This window comes from Pseudophryne corroboree, chromosome 6 (assembly GCF_028390025.1).
Source record: "Pseudophryne corroboree isolate aPseCor3 chromosome 6, aPseCor3.hap2, whole genome shotgun sequence".
In the NCBI taxonomy this organism is placed as follows: domain Eukaryota; kingdom Metazoa; phylum Chordata; class Amphibia; order Anura; family Myobatrachidae; genus Pseudophryne; species Pseudophryne corroboree.
In genome coordinates, this window is record NC_086449.1 from 570,945,459 (window position 1) to 570,962,605 (window position 17,147).

Genomic DNA, 17,147 nt, shown 5'->3' on the forward strand with positions numbered 1-17,147 from the left:
AGTCCAAAACTCCATGCACGGGCCGGCTGTGGCATGACGTCACTCTACGATATCGCTTGCAAAGTACAGTGTGCATGCACTATTTTGGTGGCCCGGAAGGGGAAACACTATGCGATAACTGTCTCAAATTACCGTCCCATCTGTCAGATCCTATACCCCTCCCAACTACCTGAGAGACTCGCCTCATACACTTTAACTCACAACTTATTGGATCCACTTCAGTCAGGCTTTCATTCCCAACATTTCACAGACAGTAGTGAATAAGGTAGTGAATGATCTTTGTCACTGCTAAGTCTAAAGGCCATTATTCACTTTGCTCTTATTCTTCTAGATCGTTCTATTGAATTTAACACTGTTGATCACTCTTTTCTCATACAAAACACTACTACCCATAGGTTTTCAGGACACAGCCCTTTCTTGGTTCACATCCTACCTAATCGCTATTTCAGTGTTCGTTTCTCTGAATCCACCTCCTCTTCGCTACGTCTATCGGTTGGAGTACCGCAGGGCTCAGTCTTATCTCAACTGCTTTTTTTCAATCTATGCCACATCTCTTGACAAACTAATCAGCTCTTTTGGATTTCATTATCATCTGTGCGCGGATGATACTCAAATCTACCTATCCTCCCCCAGATTTGTCACCATCTGTAGTGGTTCGAGTCACTGAATACCTATCTGTCGTTTCCTCTTTAATGTCATCTCGCCACCTCAAACTTCTTATTTCCAGAACAGTATTAATAATATTTACACAGGATAATAGTAGTTACCAACCTGATATCTCTATCACTGTTGATAACTCGACAATCAACCATACCCCACAAGCTCGCTGCCTAGGTGTCATACTTGACTCAGAACCGTCCTTTATTCCCCACATAAAAGCTGTCTCCAAATCATGGGGTCTATGTACCAAGCCTTGCAGAGAGATAATGTGAAAGGAGATAAAGTACCAGCCAATCAGCTCCTAAATGCAATGTTACAACCTGGGATTGATCGTCTGCTGCTCTGTTCTGTCAGTTCCTCAATTGGCTACCTGTTTTCTACCGTATTCAATATAAGATATTTTTACTTACATATAAGGTTAACTAAACTGCACCAATATGCATCTCTCTTGCTTACCTCAAAATATCTGCCAACCTGACCTCTCTGCTCTGCATAAGATCTGCGTCTCTCATTCATACGCTTTACTTGTTCCCATGCATAATTACAGGACTTTTCTGGCTGCACCCACTCTGTGGAATGCCCTCCCACGCACAATAAGACTCTCCTCTATTCTCCAAACCTTCAATTATTCCCTGAAAACTCACCTCTTCAGACAAGCCCATCAAATTCCAGAGCCACCCACAATCTTCATAAGCTTTCTTATCTAATTACAGTCCACACATAACCTCACATATTTTCTTTTTCTTCACTTTCACATCTTCCGGACCACTGTCCAACATTGCTGTATGACCATATCATACAGCCCACTAAGAACCTTTGAAATCTGGTCGGACTATTATGCAATAGATAGCACCTATCCTTGTGTATCATCGCCCATTTCCTTATAGATTGTAAACTTGCAAGCAGGGCCTTCTTACTTCTTTGCCTGTCTATTACCTAGTTTTGTTTTATTACCATATTATTTTTGGTTCCAATTGTAAAGTGTAACGCCACTTGAAATATTGAGAAATAGTAAACCCTACAATAAAAATGGTTATATGAAAAATGACTGTCTTCTTGAAAAGTGTTAAAAACATAACCTGGATTGTAGTTTAGTCATTTTACAAATATTAATCTCACCTACTATAGGATCAAGGGAAATGGAAAGATTCACCAAAACTCAAACTGTAGCACCTTACTGGTGAGTTGGCTGCTTGTGAGCATAATGACTAATCACCAAAATATATTATTACATTAACATCTCTTTTTTTGTTCCTTTGGTCTATCTTTTAGGATGCAATATTCTTATAACCACCGGCTGATAAGGTACAATACTGGCAGGGAGCTATGGTGCAAACACGGTATCGCGTCCGAAAAGGGGGCGTGGCCGGCTGAGGACGCAGCCCTGCAAATGTCACTATAAGGGATAGTGTAGCCCCTTCGCGTCACTATTGGGGGCCCAGCACTTATGCTTGGCGTCCCCCAAGCTCTCCCATTAATGTGAGAGATGTGCATGTGCACAGCATCTATTCATGTGGCGGCAGCACGGGACAGGGCAGGCTGTTTTAGCATGCGCCGCTAAAAGGGCAGGGTGCATTTTGGCCTTTGGAAATCGGGCAGGGCACGCCGCCATGCTAAAACAGTCTAGCGTGAAGACTAGCTACATAGTCTTTCTTCTGTAACCTACTGTATATAGGTTGTGCACATGGGGGGAGTGCAGCAAACACTTGGCTTGAACTTTGTTCTATATAGGAAAAAGAGCTGCTTATGCTGTTAAGCGTTTCCTATATTTTTATACGATAACCCAAACACCCCACAATAGCAATCCAGATATAATGTAGTCACCAGATGCAATTTAAGCCTCCTATACGATGAACTTTCATTCGTGAGAAAACTATTAAAATAATTTTAATAACAATGTGAATACCTGTAAATTGTTGGCATATCCTTTACCATCATTCTCCACAGGTACTTGTATAGGTAAGACAGGGATGTAAAGGACCACTCTATCAGCGCAGTGTCTTTTGTGTTCAGTAAGGAAGAAATAACTTTAAAAAAATCTTGAAAATGGGGGTAGAAGTCTGCCTGAAGATCTCGCGCCAGCTGCACCACCAGACTGAATGGAAGAAGCACAGATGTTAATTTATCAAAGCGTTTAAGTCATAAACTAAGAAAAATAATACTTGTGCACTGCTTTTTTATGTGCAGTAACTACATCCAATAGCCATTTACAGTATTATAGCTCTTTTATTAGCTGGAATGCACAGTGCAATAAGTTATACTAATGCTTAAACTGAGTTTCAGAGCTACAGATGTGTCCTCTTACATCCAGTCTCAATCCACCATGCAGCGCAAGATGCCTAGCATGAATGAGCCATCAGGGTCTGTTCAACTCTGCTAATGTAGGGCGTCATTTATGGCTGAAAATGCGTCTTAGTCCCAACACAATGCGACTCGGACGCATGAGGATACTGTGCCGATTAATTTGATATACGACACTTGTGTGATTGTATGTGACTGAGTCTGTATATGGAGCAGAACAGACCTTGTATTGGAAAAAAAAGCTGCGGCAGCTACATTGTTGCACTTCATGTGCAGATTCAGAGACTCAGTTGCAAACACATACAAGTGCCGTATATCAAATTAATCAGCACAGTCTCCTTGTGCATCCTAGACTACCAACCCTCATGCAACCTGGCGTGTCAAGAGGGGCTGTTTGGCGTGTCTGCAGTAAAGATATATTCTCATCTGTACCATGAATGAGAATGCTAGCATATTGTCACTGAACACGGACTGATTGTTCGACCTCATTTGGCCTGAGCTTCAGTGAACAAGACAGTTTTAATGTGTTAATTTTTGACTAGCAACAAGGTGGTGTCAGCAGGGAACTATGCGGGTTAAAGATCATATGCAAAAAGCATCAGTGGACGGAAAAGCATCCACATTTATCCTGTGATGCAAGCAGCTAGTTCAATATTTAAAAAAAAAAAAAAAAAGTCTGACAAGAACATCACACAGCAGGATTTAATAATTTGGTCGCAATGCGTAAACCAATTGTCTATGTACAATTTTGATTAAGTGCAAATTTTGACTATACTTTGTACTAGATACTGTAGTAGATAGTCAAGATTGACTTGCCTGCACAGTCTATCTAGCCTTGCGACACCAACAAACGTGGGAGTGCGCATCGCGGTCAAATCGGTATCGCAACCTGCCTAACACCTTGAGATGTGCACTAAACTTTCCTAAAGATTTTGACTTACAGATTTATCTCACCATGTGTACACACCTATAGAGTAAAAAAGGACAATAAATAAAGCAATAACAAAGAAAATTACACATATTTGTACATACTCAAGCAGTGGTTGGTAAGCAAGGCTGTTCTTCACTTGTAGGTGGTTCTTTAGACTTTCCACTATGGAATTCTGGTGGTACACCAGCAGGTGGAATGACTGGCATTTGCTTGACACTTCTCTGTAGAATGTAACTGAACAACAGAAAATTAGTCTCTCTCTCAGTACACACATTAGTAGCAATAATAGGATTTTAATACCTACCGGTAAATCCTTTTCTCGTAGTCCGTAGCCGATACTGGGATGGTCTTAGTACCAAGGGGTATAGATGGGTCCTTTAGAGCCTTGGCACTTTAAGTTTCTTCTGAGTGTGCTGGCTCCTCCCCTCTATGCCCCTCCTGCAGACTCAGTCTAGGAAAACCGTGCCCGAGGAGATGGACATACTTTGAGAGGAGGAAAATAGACAAGAAAGTGGTGAGAGAACGAACCAGCACACAACAAAACAAGAGGATAGCAATGCTAACCACAACTTGAAAATAGGGACAGCAACAGCAGACCCAACTACCAACACACAAGAATAACACTTGTAGGAAAATAACGAAACAGAGGCGGGCGCCCAGCATCCCCTACGGACTAGAGAAAAGGATTTACCGGTATGTATTAAAATCCTATTTTCTCTAACGTCCTAAGGGATACAGGGATGGTCGTACCATGGGGAAGTCCTAAAGCTCCCAGACCGGGTGGAAGAGTGCCGAGACTCCTGCAAACCTGATTGACCAAACTGTAGGTCATCAGTAGCCAAGGGGTCGAACCTGAAAAACTTAACGTGTTTGAACCCGACCAAGAAGGTGCCCAGCATAATTGCAGTCGAGACACCCCGGGTAGCCGCCCAGTAAGAACCCACTGACTGAGTGGAGTGGGCCTGAATAGACATCGGCCGCAGCAAAGCTACCGAAGAGTAAGCCCGTTGGCTCATAAGGACGACCCAACATGCAATAGACTGCTTTGAAGCAGAACAACCAATCTTTGAAGCATCATAGAGAAAAAAAAACGAGTCTGATTTACTGAGACGAGCTGTCCTCTTGACATAAATCCCCAAAGCCCGAGCCCGTCCAAGGACTTTGGTGTAACAGACACGCCAGTGACAACCGGAACCACTATCGGCTAATTGATATGAAATGCAGACACCTCAGGCAAGAATGTCTAGCGAGTTCAGAGCTCAGCTCTATTCTCATAAACAGAAGAGAAGGACTCTTACAGGATAAGGCCCCTAATTCCGAAACACACCTCGCAGAGGCCAAGGTCAACAACATGATAGCCTTCCACATCAAATAGTCCATATCCATCCTGTGGAATGGTTCAATCAATCCGATTGGAGAAAGGTCAGAATCACATTGAGATCCCACGTCACCGTGGGAGGCACAAAGGGTGGTCGTATACGAAGGACACCCTTCAAGAACGTCTGGACTACTGGAAGAACAGCCAATTTTTTCCTGAAAGAAAAGGACAAGGTTGAGATCTGAATTGTTATGGAGCCTAAACGTAGGCCCAACACAACAGCCTGCAGGAAGTGCAAGAAACGTCCCAGACGAAAATCCACAGCAGAACACTGTTGAATCTTACGCCAAGAGACAAGTCTCCCATATGCGATGGTAAAGTTTTCGACGCGACCATCTGCCCGGCTTGGATCATAGTCGAGATAACCTTGCCCGGAATCTCTGTCTTGGGTAAAAACCTCTAAATCAACCTCCATTCCATTAAATGTAGCCGTGGTAAATCTGGATAGACTAACAGCCCTTGTATAAGAAGATCATCTTGAATTGGCAGAGGCCAGGGGCCTTCGAGTGACAATGCAAGGAGGTCTGCATACCAGGCCATGCGGGACCAGTCTGGGGCAATCAGAATTGCCTGAACTCTTTTCCATTAAGTCCTTCGAGAACTCTGGGAATTGGAGGGAACAAATTTATCAACTGGTAAATCCACGGCGGCGTCAGAGCGTCCACCGCTGTGGCCTGTGGATCCCTCGTCCTGAAACAGGAAAGCAGAAGCTTCTTGGTCAGCCGAGAAGCCAACATGTCGAGTTGCGGGTAGACCCACCGATGAAATATCTGCTGAAACACTTGCGGGTGGAGGTCCCATTCCCCTGGGTGCAGACCGAAGTCTGCTTCCGAATTACCTGCTCCCGGAATGAGTATGGCAGAAATGGCCTTGGCATTCTGCTCAGCCCAGAGGAGTATCTTGGAAACCTCTCTCATTGCAGCTCTGCTGTTTGGACCTCCTTGTCGGGTCATGTACGCCATAGTCTGTGGTTTTCCGACCGTACCTGTATGGCCCAATACAGAGGGATAGAAACGGCCTGCAGAAGGGCTTTGTAGATAGCCCTGAGATCCAGAACATTAATCGGAAAGGAGGCAACTTGATCTGACCACCTACCGTGGAACCGAGCCCCTTGGGTCACTGTACCTTAACCACGGAGGCTCGCAACCATTGTCAACAGAATCCAATCCAAAGTGTCAACCCCCCCACCAGGTGGGAGATCTGCAAACACCATAAGAGAGAAATCTTGGCTTTTGGTGAAAGACATATCATCTGGCGCATGTGCAGATGTGACTCTGACCATCTGATTTGAGGTTGACGATCAGCCGTACCGAACCATCAGGTTTCGGTACCACAAAACAGGCTGTCAACCCGAAAGGACTGCAGAGTGGGGCCTAGGTAAGCACGTCCAGCCGGCGGATCTGCAGACGGGAGATAGGTGGACTTACCAGCCTTAGTATGTGAAATTCACTAGTTCAGTTCATCACCGAATAAAACCTCCCCCGTAAAGGGAAAGCTCTCTCTCCTCTCTTGGAATCAGCCTCTGCTGTCCACCGTCGCACCCATAACGTTCTGTGCACTGACACCGCCATAGCCGTTGAGCGTGCATTGATCAGGCCTATTTCCTACAATGATACACACATAAAATATGCAGAATCCTGTACATGTCACAGGAGTGTGATAATCTCATCCTGAGGCATCGTGTCAAAACCTTTCAGTATATTACCCTTCCATTTAACAATGGCCCTTGTAATCATCAACATGCAATTGTAGGACACTGAGCAACTCCCACTGCTGTGTAAATGCATTTGAGAGTAGTCTCAAATCTATGATCAGCAGGGTCTTTTAAGGAGATAGCTCCAGGTACAGGCAGTACAATCTTAGGTGACAGCCAGGACATTGAAGTATACACTGCAGGTGAATTTTTCCACACCTTCCTATCCTCAGGGGGAAAAGGAAAGGACGTCAGCAACCTCATAGGGATCTGAAATTTCAAATCAGGACTAACCCACGTTACTCTAAAGAATGTGTTTAATTCCTTGGAGATAGGAAAGTAGCAGGAGATTCTGTTTTCACATTAAAAACAATACTTTTACTATGTCTGTCTCCTTATCAGAGATATTCAGGACATCCCGAAAAGAGTAGATAAGAGCTTCCACTCCATGAGACAGTACCGTCCCCCATATCTACATCCACCTCCCCCTCTTCCAGATCTGGCATCTCGTCATCAGATATAGCCTAGAACCTGGGGTAAAGTACTTTTTGGGAAATAAGTATAGGGGCTGAGAGGCTGGTCCGTGGTCTGAATTCTTAACATAAAATCAGCCATAGACTTCTTTTAAAATATTGCCTCTCCTGCCTGGCAGTATCCAGTACAGATGATATGTCTGTAAACATCTCTTATGTAGTCCAGCCATGCTGGCTCGAGTGCTACTTAGATATGGCCATCGACCATCACTGATTCCAAATCATCGATGGTTTTTGTTCAGTATTTAATACTTTCACCATCGATGGTGGATCATGAGATGGTGTTACGTCAGACGTACCTCATCTCCTGACTCCACTCATTACTGTCTAGTGTTGCCGAGATACAGTAACGGAGGGGAAGGGAAGGCATAACGGCTGCTGTCAGTCAGCACGTCACCAGCCCCGTCCGCGTCCTCCTTCTCCCCATCCACTGTCTTTATCACTCAGTGGGAGACTGTGTGCAGCAAGCCTCCGGGGGAGCTACGCCACGCATGCGCAGAGGTTACTATTGCTCGCAGAGACGTTCTCCAGCAAAGCCTCTTCTGTGCATGCGTGGCTATTCGATACCAGGAACCATCGATGGTAGATAGCATATTTTATAACCATCGATGGTTCCAGATAATTGCTCCATCGATGGCAACCAATGATGGGGGGGGGGGATGTACCGATGGCCATCCCCAGTGCTGCTTCATTGTGAAGAGGGGCTGCACTGTGCACACAACAGAGATCCCCCCCAGGGGAGGGGAAAACTGTGCTGCATGATTTTCTCCTGATTATCCAGCCATTCTGGTTCCTGTATGCTGCTTCCCTGTGAAGAGAGACTGCACCGAGTACACAACAGAGACCCCCCTGGAGTGGGAGGGGGGGGGGGGGGGGGGGGGGGGGACTTTGTGCTACAGGTCTGACATATAACTTTCTTGCCAGACATGTTTATACGAACACAGGAGCAATGAATCAACACAGTAACCCAGTTTACAGCCTGGATGTAGTGAGACAGAGAGGGAGAAACCCAGCACACACCTGCCGCAATTAACTGAAGCAGTGCTTTGCCGGGCAGAATCTAGAACCTTAGATAAGGTAACTAGTTTTATCAGACAATATAGTGCTCCCCCCCCTACTACAAACTCCCTTGGTACCAGTGTAAGGTGCTTTAGAGGGTCCTTGGAGGAGCAGCGCTTCCCGGTATGCAGCCTGTAGTATGATGCAGCAGGAAATGGCACCTCAGCCATTGGTCCCACTCTCAGGGAAGCCCCACCCCCTTATTGGTGCCCAAACCTGTACTCTATTATACTGGCAAGTCTCTCCAATTTACAGAAAACTGGGTTAAAATCCCTTTACTGTGTCAGCGCCAGTGTGGGTATATGCAGTGGGCACCGCAGGTCCGAGTGCCCGCCGCGCCCTTATGCCGCCATGTGAACAGGGGACCCGCTAACCGGGACCCTGATTCCTGTACTCACCACACCAGCGTCTTCAGCTCTGTTAGGGGTGGTGGCATGCTGTTGGAGTGCGCGCACAGCCTGGGGGCGGGCAAACCAACTCCTCGGGAGCTATGTCCTGTCAGCGGGGAACCGGACCATTAACCCTTCAAGAGGTTGGTACGGTACCCCCCCTAAGACCCACGACGCAGGCAGACTGTTGCCAACCAGTGTTGCCTGAAAATAACTAAAATAAAAGTTTTTGAAGAAAACACTCTGGAGCTCCAGAGAATGCATCCGGCTCCTTGGGGCATAGAGGGGAGGAACCAGCACACTCTGAAGAAATGTAAAGTGCCAAGGCTCCAAAGGACCCCATCTATACCCCATGGTAGTAAGACCATTCCAGTATCCCCTAGGATGTTAGAGAAAATTTATTGATTTGAGAGACAGTATATCTAATACATAGCAGTCAGGGCCGGTTCTGGGGCTCTGTGCGCCACGGGCGGCAATAGGGGGCGTGGCTTCATACAGGGGGCATGGTCATTTACGCCCCCTGTACAGACTGAAATGATGTGCGGTGCGCGATGACGTCATCGCGCACCGCACAGTAAAAGACCTATCCACGAAGGGAAACTAGACGCGTACGCGTCTAGTTTCCCTTCACAGCGGCAGCGCGCGGGGGGGGGGGGGGGGGCAGCGGCCAGCGGCAGCGGGGGGCACACAGCAGCAGCGAATCTTGCCCTGGTGCGGCGCCCTCCAGATGGCGCCCTGCGCCCTCCAGATGGCGCCCTGCGCCCTCCGGAAGGCAGCGCCCCGGGCAAAAGTCTTGCTTGCCCGTGGCAAGATCCGCTACTGATAGCAGTGGATAAGGGAACAGTTTATGGTTAAGTACAACTTAATAATTTGTCTTAATGATTAAGCTAACAAGTAAAAACTAAATGTAATTCTGTTCATGATTTCACTGTTATATAGCACATGCATTACTAAGATTACTTGGAATAATAGAAAGGAAAGGAGTTTACTAATTCTTAACCTCTCCTCCAATATTCCAAGACATACAATCCATGATTTGACCAATTATTATATTCATGCTTTTGGTATTTTGGTGGTTTAAAACCAGTAGCGTCTAGATTCCCTTTGTGGAGAGGAACTTTCCCATAATGCACTGGGTCAATGTCACCAACTATTTGGAATAGTAACCTGTGCTGAGTGGAGCAGGCACCAGGCCTGAAGCATGGCGAGCGTAGCGAGCCCACGAGGGTACAAAGCAGCATCAATAAATCAAAATACCCTACAACAAACGGAGATAGCAGAAAACATAAACGTGCTGTAAGGGGAGAAGACATCTTCTGCCCTCAGCTGATGTCATATCCAGGTCTTTTCCATGAAGGTAAATAGACTCAACCATTTTAAACCATACTCTTGAACTGACACCCTCAAGGTGAATGCATGTTTATTCTGCAGCAGAGTGGCAACTGGAAACCCACCACAGGGTTGCAGCTGTCAGAACAGCTCGAGTAATATGGCTTGTACAAAAAGTTAATGAAAGTATTGAGAAGAGCTACAGAGGGGCCGTGGACTAACCATCCTAATGGTGTCTAATTGATAAAACATGGCGGTCGCTCCCCACATTGGCATCTGCAATGGATGGGCGCTTAGTTATACACACTTTCCATAAACAAGGTCATTATTTGAAGATATTTTGTTGATTTAATATAAAAAAAATGTTTCCTTTAAAACACTTCTGTAAAGAAAATATGGAAGTAGTAGCAATGTGTTTCAGATTAACACATATTGATACTATAACAGTAAATAAAAAATAAAAAGAATTTAGTTATTTTTTTAAATGCACTAGATAAAGGATACGTAGAATCTGACTGCTTGCTATGGTAACACATACAATGTTCCTTTTCAGAAATCATAGTAATTCTACGATAGATAGATAGATAGATAGATAGATAGATAGATAGATAGATAGATAGATAGATAGATAGATAGAACACAAAAACACATATAGTCCCTTAAAAAAAGTGGGAGAGAAATGCACTCACCAGATTTTCAGTCCAAAGCCACAGCCAAACGGAGAGTAAAGTGTTTTATGCTTATCCATAGTCAATATGCACTCCAAGGTTTCAGTCCCACTGTAGGACCTTTGTCAACGATCAACATCACAGCCAACTGGACAAAGAATCCAAAAGAACAAATAGAGATTCTTTGTCCAGTTGGCTGTGATGTTGATCAAGGTCCTGCAGTGGGACCAAAACATTGGAGTTTATAGGTCAACCACTATTGGTCAACAGTAAGTAGGCCGACATGGTTTCTAGGTCGACATGAGAAAATGTCGACATTACTTTTTTTTTTTTTTTTTTTTTTTTACTTTTTTGGGTGTCGTTTTCTCCGTACAGTAACCGGGAACCCCAATTAGTGCACTGTGTCCCCTCGCATGGCTTGCGAGGTGCCTCGCTGCACTCGGCACAGGTTACCGTTAACATTTGTAGTCCACGTGGATCGTAAAGTATGAGAAAGTGAAAAAAAAAAAAAAGTCAAAAATGTGAAAAACTCATGTCGACCTTTTGTCATGTCGACCTAGAAACTATGTTGACCTAATTACTGTCGACCAATAGTGGTCAAACTACTTACTTAATGTCGACCTAAAGACCGGATCCCAAATAAAACACTTTACTATCCTTTTGGCTGTGGCTTTGGACTGAAAATCTGGCGAGTGCCTTTATCTCCCCCTTTCTTAAGGGACTATAGGTTTTTTTGTATATTGGGTCAACCACTCGACATGGAAAAACCTTGTGAGGCACCCCAGTGGTTATAGATGGTTGGGTGAGAGTGCTGGACACCCAGATTTTTTGTGTGTGTGTGATAGATATATATATATATATATAGATATATATATATATATATATATATATATATATATATATATACACACATACATACATACATACATACACACACACACACACACAGTATACATATATACATACATACAGGGTGTTAGGAAAGCCACTGTGCACTTTTCATAAAGCAGTGAAAACAGCGGAGAAGTGAAGCAGTGGAGAAGTCGGCAACTAATCAGCATTGAGGTAACATTTCTAATTTGCATATTATAAAATTATAAGGAGCAGCTGATTGGTTGCCGTGGGCAACTTCTCCACTGCTTTATGAAAAGACCCCATATTTTGTTCGGAAAGTCACTGTGCACTTATGTATATGGAGGTGTTTAGAAACAAAATAAAAAGGATCCAAGCCTATCTTGATGCTAAAGTGGTCATTTTCAACATTGTTTATAATTATCATTCATGCTTACATCATGTATTATATATTGAAACATGTGTGTTAATTATTATACATAAGAGCACAGTGACTTGGGGCGTGGCCTGGCTGGCAACCAAGCAAGCTGCACCTTGCCTGAGCTCCTGCATGCAAGCTCACAAAAAGCCCTTTTAACCCTCTGCTGAGCCTTTATTTATCCTCCCTGCGCTCCCCAGTCTCCTCAGTGTGTACCTCTGTATCTGTGGGAGTGTGCTGCGGAGTAGGGAGGCAGCTTTTGCTGTCTCTGCGGATTGCGGCCCTCCTGCAGGTCTGAAGCCGGGACCTCGAGTTTGGTGGAGCTTCGGGGCGGGCGCCGGAGGCGCTGGTGGACGTCCGGAGCTGCCCTCTCTGCTGGATCGCTCGCCGGAGCCTGCCGTTCTCCTCCTACACGCTGCGGGGTCCTCCGTCTAACAGCTGTGTGCGGCGCTACCCGAAGCAGGAGGCCGCTTGTGTGTGAGTAGCCCGTAGCGGCGGCCATCTTGATTCTCCTCACAGCGGCGCGGGCGGGCGGCCCGGCACCGTGGAGCACAGTGCAAGACGTGCGGGAGACACAGCCTGCATTCTCCATTCTCCCTCCTGATACCAGCTCACTTACCTGTCTGCTGAATGTTTCTCACAACCCTCCATTTTCTGTACACGCAGCTATACACATCAGTAGCTTTGCTGCTTAGTTTTGGCTGCCCTGCACAGGTCCCTGCAATCTCCCCCCCTACTCAGTATCATTTCCTAGCTCTTGTCTAAGGTTTTCATTGGTGCCAGCCATTCATAAGTGACATATTAAAATCTTGTCACCCCCCCACATCACCCTGTTTGTGCCACATCCCTCTACACTAAGTATACTCCTACCCCCACTACCCTGGGGAGACGCTGCTGGTCGGGTCCTCCCGGTGAGGGGGAACTACAAGTTTCTTTCTACAAGATATCCTCATTTACTCGTGTGGACATAATTATTATCTCATATTCACTGGCACACAGTGGTGTTACCAATATGTGTCTATACCCCTACTTCGATGTAACATATATGATGTAACGGCCCTTTACTCAGCGGTGACCGCGAATGTCTCTCGGGCTGCATACAGTATTGAGATTTCTCTAACCTGCCCACTTATTATCTGCGGAGCTCCTTGAACGTGTTATGGACAGATTTCTTACTGGGTCGGTCCCTAAACCTCAACGTATCAGAGCAGGTGGAAAGAGGCCTGCACCCTCCCCTGAAGCTTCCCCTCCTCCAGAGTTTGAAGTGATCCCCATATTACCGTCCGATAGTTTGGACATCATGCCGCCAAAAGCACCTCCCACACCTCCCTCCTATGCCGACATTGTAAAGGCTATAAAGGAAACAGTGGAACCTATGCTTCAATCACAAGCCGACAAGCTTATGTCAGCAGTCTCCGACATTAAATCAGAGCTGAATACCATGTCTCGCAGGATATCCACTAGCGAAAATCGCATAGGGGCTAATTTTCAGGAGATTGACGATCTGAAACAACAGGTGATGCAATTGTCGTCTTCCCGACATCACATGATGTCTAAATTGGACGACTTGGAAAATCGCTTAAGGCGAAATAATCTGAGGGTAGTGGGCCTCAAAGAATCTATTAAGGGCCCTGATTTACTTCGATTTCTGCTTTCAGACTTACCTGACCTGCTTGGGATTCCCGAAGAATTATCATCCCTTGAAATTTAAAGGGCTCACCGTCTGGGACCGCCGAGGGAATCTAATCAGGCCCCCGTCCTCGCCCAGTTATATTTTGTTGCTTAAACTTCAAACACAAGGAACTGATCTGGTCCGCAGCTCGGTCCAAAGGTGCTTTGAAATGGGATGACCAGAGAATCTTTCTTTTTCAGGACTACTCGGGGCAGAGGTATCCAGAGCTCGACGAGATATGTCGACTATCTGCTCACAACTGGTGCAGTCGGGCACTAAATTTGCGCTGCTATACCCAGCCCGGTTACGTATATTCTTGCCACAGGGTCCTAAAGACTTCACAAATGTTGATGACGCTAAAGAGTTCCTGCTGCAACTGGCAGGATCACCAGAATCTAGCGCAATGGACCAAAATGAATGAGTCTGCAAGTAGTCTGATATTTCTCATTCTTTGTTTCTGCAGTTAGGGATTAAGTTTACCATGTTGTAGAGGTTGAATTATTATGTTTCTTAGATACCTGAGGGTTCAGGGTGAGGTCCTGAGGCCGCATCTCTGAGTCCTGCATTGAAAAACCCTTTGTATTTCTTTAATTTCTTTTTCCGGTTATATCTCTAAGGGTTTCTCTGTTTAATATGTGCTTAAAGATATGCAATGTTATGCTGTATATTTTCCTGTTCCTTGTTTTATTTGCAGGAGAGTGTTCACGGTTGCTGCTGTTACTGTCAATATGGCTGTGAATTCATTGATTCACAGCTGGTTCGTTTATCTCATGTTCTCTCACTTTTCCTTCTTCATCTCTTTTTCCCTTCTTTTTTACTCCACATTCTTTCCCCTTTTCCTAGGGAGCTGGAGAGCTGCTTCCATTGCAACAATTCATGGGTTGTAGCGCTCAACCTATGTGGGTATGTAAATGATGATGCTGTGAAACTAAATTTATGAAAATAAATCAAGGTTTTATTGTTATAAAGGGACACAAACGTATAGTTCGTGTGCATGCATTGATAAAATATAAAAAAAGATTATATCTATATGTTACTTGGGAAAACTGAATATATATATATATATATATATATATATGATCTACACAAGTCAAAAGTGAAAAAATGAAAAAATGAAGAAAAAGGAAAAAAAGTGAAAAAAAATGAAAAAAAAAAATGAAAAAAAACGAGAAAAAATGAAAAAAATGAAAGAAATGGAAAGAAAAGTCTCTTTGGCTGTGACCCAGCTGATTATGTTGCTTGAGTGGTTATGCAGCAATAAAAGTCATTTAAAGAGTAGTCAGCGGCGTCCCGCTGACTAAACGGCTCGAGCAGCTGATGGTAACTTGCTTACGGTGATTGCGGTGTTTCCCCGGGGTTCAGGGTGCGCCTGGTGCGGGGAGGGTAAGGGGACAGGGAGCACTGGACTGCACAGGCCCCGTGGGGAGGGATGCACTCACCCCGTCCTGGTTCGGACCGTGATGGGGGATCCAGCCGCCACAGGGACTGAACTAGCGGCGATTAGCAGTGTGGGCTTGTTTAGAGCCGTCACTGCACCTCGTCCGCCGGGACCGGAGCTGCTAACCTTTCTCTCCCCCCTCCTCCGCTGATCGACTCGGCAAGACACCCCACCGGCTTACCTCTCCTCCTTCGGGTATTTCTCCGTTGCTGATGTCTTCTTCCGGGTAGGCGAGTCACGTGACCTCCGCTCGGCAGTGTCTTGCAGGATTTCCACGGCCCGTACTGTCAGTACGGTATCGGTGTGAGTGTGGTGGTTTGATAGTACAAGCTGCTTCCATTGGCCTAGTGCCACTGCTGCATGTGTGTATGTTTTTACAAATATTTTATGTTGATGTCTTGATATGGAACTTCAGGCCTGTAAAGGGTACATCGCTCTTATCACCCCCCTATATTGATTATAGCTGCTTCACTTAAACTCTATTCCTGGAATGTGCGGGGCATACACTCCCCCGTCAAACGTAGACGGATACTTACTTATATGAACAAGGTAAAGGCTGACGTTATTCTGTTACAGGAGACACATTTGACACTTGATGAACACTTAAAACTTTCCATGCTCCACCAGAAGCTGATTGCTTCGTCCTCTTACTCTCCAAAGCGAGAGGGGTAGCTATCCTCATCCGCAAAGGGGTCTCTTTTGAGATACATAGCCAGATCATTGATTCAGAGGGTAGATACATTATATTAGATATCACTTTGGAGGGCTCTAGGTATATTCTATGCAATGTGTATGCCCCTATTATTTATGACAAATCTTTCTACATAAAACTTATCAATTTGCTTCGGCCCTATACTGACACCCCTATCATTTTAGGAGGTGACCTGAACCTGGTCTCCTCTGTAGTGTTGTATAGGAAGGCGGCTTCTTCACGCAAGTACAGCCTTCCAAAGACCAACCTGAAATATTTGTCCACCCAGCTTGGTCTTCTTGATATTTGGAGACTCCATAATCCACAGTAGAACTCGAGTATAAATATTACTCAGCCACTTTTAATTCATTTTCTTGTTTAGATTACTTTTTTGTCTCTGATGTTTTAGCCGATAAGATTACGTATACTAGTATAGAACCCATATTGATTTCAGACCACGCACCCATTTCCATTACTCTCCAAACTAGATATGTCTTGGGTTCCTCCTCTCAGTGGAGATTCCCTGCCCGCTTGGCGGGATCCCAACACTTTCAGGATAGGTTACATGCTGCTTGGGATTCTTATCATCTCACCAATTCTGCACATGAATCGAACCCAGCTTTGTTTTGGCAGACAGCCAAGGCGGTGTTGAGGGGAGATATTATTGCGTTTGTAGCTAAATTCTAAAAAGAATTGAGCTCCACCTACCGTGCAGCTCAGTTCACTCTCACCTCCTCCTTCCAAGATTTCAAGGCCTCTCCCACATTAGATAGGAGACTCATTTACACCAATGCTAAGCAACACTTTGACCAAGTACTGACCCAATTATCTAATACATTTTTAAGTGCGGGCAAACATAATATATTCCGTTTTGGTAATAAATCTGGGAAATTACTGTCCAGTCTCCTCCGGGCAGAATCTGGCCCACATCACATAGCGGCCTTGAGGGATGGGGAGGGGGAAGTGTAATTTCCAAGGAAATAAGATCTCTGACATTCTTCACAAATTTTACAAGGATCTATATTCTCAAGAACCTATTGACACTATTAATAAGCATGATTTTTGGAATGGCATATCACTGCCAACTCTTAGTCCTGAACACTCATCAGCATTCTCTGCCCCCATCACCACACAG

At 45.1% G+C, this 17,147-nt stretch overlaps 1 protein-coding gene across 1 annotated transcript in view; it reads right to left on the bottom strand.

Moving 5' to 3' along the window:
- UTP20 (UTP20 small subunit processome component) overlaps window positions 1–17,147 on the bottom strand; it is a 276,038-nt gene that overhangs the window by 235,567 nt on the left and 23,324 nt on the right. The window contains exons 4-5 of the mRNA XM_063930017.1: window positions 3,994–4,126; window positions 2,567–2,755 (exon numbers count right to left, since the gene is read on the bottom strand). Coding sequence (XP_063786087.1) covers window positions 2,567–2,755; window positions 3,994–4,126 — 322 coding nt within the window. The remainder of the gene's footprint in view (window positions 1–2,566; window positions 2,756–3,993; window positions 4,127–17,147) is intronic.